The sequence below is a fragment of the Notolepis coatsorum genome (genome assembly GCF_963971535.1).
Source record: "Notolepis coatsorum genome assembly, chromosome: 1".
NCBI classification, from domain to species: Eukaryota; Metazoa; Chordata; class Actinopteri; order Aulopiformes; family Paralepididae; genus Notolepis; species Notolepis coatsorum.
The window spans coordinates 20,735,040-20,745,039 of NC_140165.1; the positions used below are offsets into that span (position 1 = coordinate 20,735,040).

Below are 10,000 nucleotides of genomic sequence, written 5' to 3' on the forward strand. Positions count from 1 at the left end.
AGGAGGAAGGGGATCATGATAATACTGTTGCCACTGCTCCTCTGCAGGACGCCCCCCACCACCTCCTCAAATAACACTAGACGAGTGCCAATGTGCAAAGTTGGCTTTTAGCAGACATTGTGACCTGTGTGTGTGTGTTTTCAGAGCCAGGATGGGCGCTTCGAGGTCCGCGGTCGCCATGGGAAGTCTATGCTGACTCTCAGTGGTGTAAGGCTATCTGACCTGGGCCGCTTCGACTGTGAGGCTCTCAGCAGGATCGGGGGGCACCAGAAGAGCATGTTCTCGACGTTGAATGTGAGTACACACACACACACACACACACACACACACACACACACACACACACACACACACACACACACACACACACACACACACACACACACACACACACACACACACACACACACACACACACACAACACACACACACACACAACACACACACACACACACACACACACACACACACACACACACACACACACACACACACACACACACACACACACACACACACACACACACACACACACACACACACACACACACACACACACACACACACACACACACACACACACACACACACACACACACACACACACACACACGACAGCGTTAGCGATCTGTTGTGCATGTTTTTCCATTGGGTTTATCTTATTTGGAGGGGAAACCCTTGCGAGAACATGCAAACTCCACACAGAAAGGCCCGGGAGATACCCCACCTGAGTACCTGGCAACACGGAAACCTGGTCCCCAATTGGGAATCAAAGCCTGGACCTTCTAGCTGTGAGGCGACAGTGTTAACCACTACACCACCATGCCGCCTGTGTGTCTGACTCTTAACCACCAAAACCGGCACGGACTGCCGTATAGCATGCCAGTTAGGCTACCTTGTGTGCTGTATACTGCTTACTTTTCTCAGATTTCTATATTCAGTTAATTATATTGTTTGCACTGTTTATATTTCCCACATGTTTATATTCAGAGTTAATTATATTGTTTACACTGTTTACATTTCTGCTATGATGCCGAATTTCCCCAAGGGGATCAATAAAGGAATATATTATCTTAGCTTATGTTATCTTATAATGGTTGTGAATTATGATTGAAAAGACAACTCTGTAAAGCACAAGTCCTTTTGCACTCTCAAATCCATTGCTTTCCATGTAGACGTGCAGCAGGCATGTTCATTATGTTTGTAACATGGCGAGGCATACCGCACGTTGTGTGATGAGAAGCGACCAATGTTGTATGTATGTTGTATGTTGTATGTTATGTATGTGTGTATGTATCGTATGTTGCAAACATGTCGGAGCTGACAGCTAACTGATAATCGTCTGAAAAGTGGTTCCGGTTGCTTAGCTACATCAGGCACAACCTGTCACACCCGGTGAAAATAGGCAAAACAAACTCAGATCTCTCTCACACGCGCAAACAAAGTCAAATCTACTCTCTCACACGCGCAAACAAAGTCAAATCTATCTCTTTCACACATGCAAACAAAGTCAAATCTATCTCTCTCACACACGCAAACAAAGTAAAATCTATCTCTCTCACACACGCAAACAAAGTCAAATATATCTCTCTCACACAGCAAGCAAAGTCAAATCTATCTCTCTCACACATGCAAGCAAAGTCAAATCTATCTCTCTCACATGGAGCACAAGACTGGAGCTCAAGGTTCCCTTCAACTCTGCAGCTTTTTTCTGATCACATGATTATGTAAACAAGTGCCCCCCCCCCCCCCAGACACAGACACTCACACCACACTGGTCCCAACCACCTGCCACCCCCTCCAACCCCATGTCACACAGCCTCCTGAAAGTCTAATTAGCAACAAGACATCCTGCGCCTCTCTCTCTCTCTCTCTCTCTCTCTCTCTCTCTCTCTCTCTCTCTCTCTCTCTCTCTCTCTCTCTCTCTCTCTCTCTCTCTCTCTCTCTCTCCTTCCTTCTTCCTGATTAACGAACCCCGTCCTCAGTGGCGGTATTTGGGGTCATTTGGCGGGAAAAGGCTGTTTAACAACCTCCACACTAATGAGTTTCCAACAAAAGAGACACCTTTTGGCCTTTCAAATGTGACGGTCAGGCTCATTACCAGTGCCGTTATCTGAACGAGGCCAACGGCAAAGTATGTGGACCTGCAGTGCGGTCGGTGTCATCCTTTTCACACCCCCCCGCCCCCCCCAAACACACACTTAAAGGTAGAACCTGTAATGTTGTCAAACAGCGACCTCTGGGCAAAAGATGACGATGCGGTACTGCACTCTGCTTACTGTTTTGTTTGGGTCTAATGTGTGGGTTGGATTTTAGTGGGTGTAGGGGAGGGTTTGCTACTGCAGGCCACACTTCAGGCTCTGAAATCCACAGTGTAACACGTGTGATAGGCTACAGGTTACCATACAAATCCCTCAGAAAGACACAACCGTAGTAGCAAAAAAATTAAGGATTCTGTATTACAATATATAATAATGTTTGACACATGAAAGGACTGCATTGCATGCCTCCCTTGGCCTCCTCCTACTCCCTCCTAAATGACATGGCAATCCCCCTTAAACGAGTCAGGGTGCAAATGCAACTTCCAAAAGCCTCTGCCTTCTTACAATCAGTCACACACACACACACAAACACACAGACAACCGTCACGCTTTGCACTCTTAACCCCTAAAACTATAAAACACAACAACACTGTGCTGTGTGCCCTCACCAGGAGCACGGCGATTCGTGTCACACTAATATGATGTCATAATAATCTAGCGCTGCCGGCCACACCCCAATGGCTCTGGGCCCTCTGGACTCGGACCAGCATCACCCCCCCCCCCACCCCCACCGTACGGTGGCTGAATGCGTCTATCTGAGCACAGCGAGGCTTAGCCAGCTGCCACCACAGAGCTAATGAGCTCATTTACTAAGTCGCTGCAGGCTACGGGGGTGGGGGGTGGAGGGTGGTGGTGGTGGGGGTGATACCACGTCCTCAGCTGTGACAGAGAGCGCCAGGCATCAATCTCTTTAATGGAATCCTGCTAGTGAGCATAAAACAAGCATAATGTCACTCCGACCCGGGGCCGCGTTGACCGGGCTGAATGAAGTCTGCACACACACACACACACACACACACGCACGCACACACACACACACACACACACACACACACACACACACGCACGCACGCATGCACGCACACACACACACACACACACACTCGCTGCAGTCGTCCATTACTGCCCGTTCGCAGCGCCAAATGAGCTTCTGTCTCCTTTATTTTCTTTGGGCGGGGAGATGATCGTAATGGAGATCTCCTCCCGACGCTGCGACGCGTCTTCAATCAGTTCAAGCCGTTTCTTTTTAACTTTAGCTAGCGGAGTGAGCGCACTGTGCGTTAATGAAACGCTTTTTCTCCTCCCTTTGAGGAATTTGGTGGATAAGACCCCCGAACAGTAGTTTTTCAGACTTTGATCTTCCAACCCAAATCCAATTCTGTTGATTTGAAGTTTTAATTGGCTGCCACGCAGTTCAACAACACCGATAATTCGTCTTTTGAATGGACGCCATTAGCGGGATGTTTTTATTTTGTTGTTGTTAATGAGCCGAGCTTAATGTGAGATGGAATTTCGAGAACCGAACCATTCTAACGATGATTGACATCGGAAGCTATGGAGTCCTATACGATTCCGAGATATAATTCAGAGAAAACGCTCCAAAAGACGTGTACACTGCTCATTGTGAACGATTTATTTTGTTGTTGTTAATGAGCCGAGCTTAATGTGAGATCGAATTTCGAGAACTGAAAGTTCAATCGACATTGAAAGCTATCGAGTTTTACAATTCCAAGATAGAATTCTGAGGAAACATATCAAAAGGTTTGAAATTGTACACCCGAAAAGGGTCAAGTGTGCCAAGGTTAAGAGGAATTCTCGTTGTTTGTCGTTGGTTGTGAACAGACATGCCCAAGTTCCTGACCAACCACACCATCTACTACTCGTGGGAGGGGAACGCGGTCAACATCAGCTGCGATGTGATGTCCAACCCTCCGGCCACCATGCTGTGGAGGAGAGAGCGCTTCACCATCTCGGCCGAGGGCAGTGCCAACACGCGGGTGCACAGCTCCGAGGGCCGCTCTCTGCTAGAGGTGGGTACCAGATCCTGCTATGGAAGCCATGCATGCAGTATCTCATCTATCACATTCACTCTTTTGTGCGTTCAGTAGAAAGCTATCTGGCTGCACGTTAGCCTAGCTTAGCACAATGAATGGAAGCGGACATGGCCGGTTAGCCTAGGCATTGTCCAACTAACACCTCTCCCGAAGGCTAACTGGCCATCTCCGCTTCCATTCATTGTGCTACGCTAGGCTAACATGCAGCCAGATAGCTTTCTATTGAACATTCACTGGCATTTATTATTTACCTTTATTTAGCCGGGAGGGTGACAGTAGCTCGGGAGGTAGAGTGGTCGTCTGGTAATCTGAATGTTCCCGAAGGTTCGATTCCAGCTCCTCCCGGGCACCGTGACGACGTGTCCTTGAGTAAGGCACTTAACCCCTAACTGCTCCTAATGAGCAGGTTGGCACCTTGCATGGTCGGCGTTTGAATGTCTGAGTGAATGTGCGACATAAGTTACAAAGCGATTTGGATAAAATATAAAATTATATATTATATATATATATATCATGTAGTGGGGTAGTGAAAGGGTTAACCATATTTAGTGTGGTAGTGAAATGGTTAACCTTCTGTAGTGTGGTTGTGAAAGGGTTAACCCTTTGTCATGTGGCAGTGAAAGGGTTAGCCTTCTGTATTGTCGCAGTGAAAGGGTTAACACTTTGGTAGTGTGGTAGTGAAAGTAAAAGTAGAAATACCCAGATAGAATAGTACTCTGGTAAAAGCGAAAGTCCTCCGTTCAAAAAATATACTTATGTAAACGTAGAGAAGTATTTGATATTGGATGTACTTAAATATCGAAAGTAAAAGTACTGTATGCATCCTATGATGTGTGTGTAGTCCACTGCTTGAGTTCAAGCCTTGAACCATTGACGTCTGAATGTTGTGTTAATGTGGTCCAGTTATGCTGCTCTGATTATGTCCTCTTGAGGTTGGCAGGCTACATAATCTTCCATGCAAAATTGTTTTCTTCAAAGTAACTAGTAACTGATGGGTTCAGATAAATGTAGTAAAAAGTACTATTATTTACTTAAGTAAAAGTACAAAGCTCCCTAAAATGACAATACTCAAGTAAAAGTAAGTGCCTCAAAATTTTACTTAAAAGAACACGCCAACATTTTGGGAAATTAGCTTACCGTCTTCTCCAGAGAGAGACAAGAAGATAGATACCAGTTTCCTCTCTGTGCGTTCAGTAGAAAGCTATCTGGCTGCACGTTGGCCTATCTTACCACAATGAATGGAAGCGGACAGTGCCGGTTAGCCTAGGCATTGTCCAACTTAGGGCCCTTTATCACTCACTGCTCTGTGTCGAATCAGACCCGGCTCGCATCAGAAAAGGGTGTGTCTGTCTGAGTGAGAACGCTGTCCCCCGTCCCCGCCCCCCACTGATTCGTCCCCGGGGGCGCTGAACCTGGACCGATGAAATAGGTGGTCTCAGGTGCGCACTAGTGGAGGCGGTTAGGCCTGGCAATTTTGTTTGCCATTGCTATGTCTATACATTGTTCGAATGCATTTATTTCTATTAGACCAGTGGTGCCCAACCAGTCGGCCGTGGTCGACCAGTAGATCAATGACATGCAATATAATTGCCACAAGCGATGGGATAATGTTAGCTTCTGAACAGGCTAGCTAACTAGCGTTAGCCGTTAGCCATTGCTGTATACTATACTTTCTTGTTCGAATGCATTTATTTCTATTAGACCAGTGGTGCCCAACCAGTCGGCCGTGGTCGACCAGTAGATCAATGACATTCAATATAATGCATATAATCGATGCAGCAATGTTACTAGTAAAGGCTAAGCTAACTAGCGTTTAGCCGTTAGCTTAGCGCTATCGTTAAAACGCTCAAAAGCGGACTCTACAACACCATCCATTCGTGATAAAATGGGGTGGGTTATATTGACAAGGCTTGACAACAGAGGTTCAAATATAACTTCATATTTATTAGTTATTTGTTTCTTTATATCAGCATCCATTCTCCAGTCTCCGTGTTAACACTTCCTGTGTTTACATTTCGAGCGTGACATCATCGACTACGGCAAGCTTACAAGCTCAAAACGCAAACCGTAAACAAAACCCAGAGCGCACCAAGACTGAAGTGTGTACACAAACTAGAGGGGGGAGAGGGGGGGGGGGGGAGTTCGGCACGAAACTCGGAATGAGGATGGCACGGAGCTGATTCGACCCCGATGTTGAGTGAGAAAGCCCCCTAACACCTCTCCTGAAGGCTAACCGGTCACCCTGCCCACTTTGACAACCTAGGATGGCTTAGAGTAGACGACAGAGTACAGCAACTTGCAATGGGCCTGGTCTACAAGATACACTACACGACCAAGGTACCCATGTACATGTCAAAATACTTCCCAAAGGTCAGTGAATACCACGATCACAACACCAGAGGGAGCTCCACAAATCATGTTAAACCCAGATTCGGCTCAAATAAGGGACTAAACACGTTTCGCAATTATGCCACATCAATGTGGAACGCCCTACCCAAAGCTGTAAAGGAATGTGGATCACTACCCACTTTCAAAACCTCTCTCAAGGGACACCTACGGGAGACTGCAATTCAACACTGGCCCCTGTAAATATCCTAACCCAACCCCCTCCAATGTACAGTCATTTACCTAGTATGGTTTTGTCAATAGTCCAATGTACAATTTTGTTTGTTTGTACAGTGTCCCCCCCCCCCCCCCCCTCAATGTACAGTTTTGCTTGTTTATACAGTGTGCCCCCCCCCCCCCCCAACCACCTCCAATGTAAATTACCCAGTATGGTTGTCAATATCACAATGTACCCAACCCCCCCCACCCAACCTCCTCCAATGTACAGTTTCTACGTCAAATGTATATACTCCCTTTTCTTGACTCCTTCTGTATCACAAACAGTACTGTATTTGCAAATCTGGTATGTCATAAATGTATAGATGTAGCAGTACTGACTATCTGTATGTCATGTATGTCATATATGTCCTGATTAATTGAAAATGGGGGACCCTGATGTAAACAAGACGAAAGTCTTTCTCTGGTCTGCATCCCCTTAACAATTGTGTGTATTGAGCTGTACTGTATTGTACCCATTCTGCAATCTGTTAATAAAGTTTTCAATCAATCAATCAAACCGGTTCCATTCATTGTTGGCGTGTTCCTTTAAGTACAGTACTTGATAGAAAAACAGTTTCTTACTTTCCGCTGCCCGCTGCAGAGCCTTGCGGTCAGCCGTGGTGGAGCTGCCTGACTGTGATGCAGCTGGTCAGTAGGCTCTCTCTGTAGATGTCGGTGAGGATCTGAGGCTGCAGCTTGATCTTCCTCGGCCTCCTCAGCAAACGGGAGGATGTCGATGAGCCATTTGTGATGAAAGAGGACGTGTGTGGAGGGACCCTGCTAGGTCTTGAGTTATGTGGACCCCCAAGAATGTATAACTCTCTACCCTCTCGACAGTGTGTGTAGACAGAGTGTAGTCAGACACGTTGGAAGATCTAAAATCAAATCAATGTATTTGTAGAGCCCGAGATCACATGGAATAACCCCCGTGGGCTATACAAGTCTTATTGTACAAATCAAGAAGAAACATCTCAAAAACGAAAACCACCATAAACCACCAACTATGCAACACTCCCAGACTTTCCCCAATGAAGATAAGGAACGACTCACTAAAAAACGTGTTGCAATGGATGATAGATGGATGGAGAATAGAACAGGCGAATAATTGGAATGAATGTATAGAAGATAGATACCAGTTTCCTCTCTGTGCGTTCAGTAGAAAGCTCTCTGGAGAAGACAGTAGTCTAATTTCCCAAAATGTCGGCATGTTCCTTTAAAGGGCAAGCTAAAGTTGATGAATAGCATCCTCTTATACGCATCTCTGTTGTCAGGGTGGCTGCAAGGCTGTGGAGATTACATATTCGGTGGAGCGACCGGTCCGGTAGGCAAACTGGAGCGCGTCTGCGGTGTGTCTGGGATGGCGGCTTTGATATGTGTTATGACCAGCCTCTCCAAGCACTTCATAATGATAGAGGTCAGTGTGACGGCTCGCCGGTCGTTCAGTCGTGTGATGAAAGGTGTCTTTGATATGTGCCATGACCAGCCGAGCACTTCATAATGATAGAGGTCAGTGCGACGGGCGGCAGTCCTTCAGACGTGTGATAACGGGTGTCTTTGGGACAGGAAGGATCGGGGTGGTCTTGAAGCCGGTGGGTACTCTAGCTTTGCGCTGGTGACGTATTGAAGACGTCAAGGACCCCGGCTACCTAATGTGCACAATATACTCTGAGCGCTTGGCCAGGAATGCCATCGGGTCCGGCAGCCCTTTGCATGAATACTCTATATTCACGATAATTAATTGATTCATGATTGATTTCTTAATTTCATGTACAAAGTAATAAATAGATAAATAATGTGATGCATGAATACATTGATGTGAAGCTAAAATATAAATAGGTGATTTGATGTACAGTAAATTCATTGGTCAACATGCAGTTCAAACTAAAAGCAATAAGGCACAAAATCTCACAAGAGTTACATTTAAGAGCGAAAATGACAGAACTGAGTCTCTCTCTCTAATGGACTTCAGGTGAGAAGGTGGCTCACGCTGCTCCACAAGATTGAATTTAAAAGTCTCAATTATTGAGATAATGTACTTTAAAATGTGAATCCTCGAATGGTTCAAGCACTGGAATACACAAACAGCATGTAGAATGCATACTTTTATTTTGATACATTTTGATCATTTAACTTTTACTAGAGTACTATCTGGGTAAAGGAACTGTGTACTTCTTCCACCACTGATCTTATCTCTGAACAGTTGGAACACCCGGTCGCCGTGGCTCAAAGCGTTCATAGGATACGTTGAGTTGTAGTTGTGCTTTTATAGTCTGTGAGTGGAGTGGTCTACAATCTGTAGTTTGTATTTGTTCTTAATAACTGAGGTTGTTCCTTGCCGTTCAAGGGTCTCACTGTTTATCCAGGGTTTCTGGTTTGGCACTGTCCTTATCACTTTCACAGTCACAACGTCATCAACATAATTTGGCCATGAAGCCAGTGACAGATAAGGTATACTCCTCTAGGTTGATGCCACGCCCATGGCATTTTCCTCCCATCAAGTTTAAGCTAGCTTAAAATAGCTTAACTTTGGAGCAGAATCGATCCCCTTTGCCAGTAAGCTAGCATGACATGCTGGTACCTTTGGATACCTCAAGATCTCTAGTGTCATATTATATGATACATATATGAAAATTTGCCCACTAGAGCTCTAAACGCAAAAATAAAATGGCGTGAAACCGGTAACATAAACGGCCGATACCGATATTTCCAAAATGGCCTTCATTTTACTTGGTCCATCTCTGGAAAATACTATATAAAAATTATAATTATAAATGTTGGTAATACGCTTCAGTAATTTATTTAGTAAATGATAAGTCTTAGAAATGTAGGATTTATAATAAAAGTGACAAGGTTTTTCAAAGTTAATTGATTTAGAAGGTTGACAAGGCAAACTGTGAGCTGAGGATTCCGTAATGTTAAGGCAGCACACAAGTTAAACGTAATGTTCCAGTAAGCACGTTCCAAACAGCCCTGCAGTATTGATTCCTCTCCCTCACGCCAAAACCTTCACAGTTTTCACGGTAGGTTGAACACTGTTTTTAGAAGGGGTTTAAAGTACTTGAGTAATTGTACTTCATTACGATACTTAAGTACTGCTTTTGGGCATTTGTACTCGAGTATTATTAGGTTTGTATACTTGTACTTTTACTCAATTACATTTCAGAGAAAAAAAACATACTTTTTACTCCTTACATTTAAAATGCAGACCTACCAAAGTACAAAGTACAAATCTTGCAGGT

General features: G+C 45.0%; 1 protein-coding gene across 1 annotated transcript in view; it reads left to right on the top strand.

Moving 5' to 3' along the window:
* ncam2 (neural cell adhesion molecule 2) overlaps positions 1–10,000 on the top strand; it is a gene marked incomplete at both ends in the record, with an annotated part of 247,805 nt that overhangs the window by 141,404 nt on the left and 96,401 nt on the right. Inside the window, 3 exon segments of the mRNA XM_084311387.1 lie at positions 145–280; positions 283–294; positions 3,946–4,133. Coding sequence (XP_084167513.1) covers positions 145–280; positions 283–294; positions 3,946–4,133 — 336 coding nt within the window.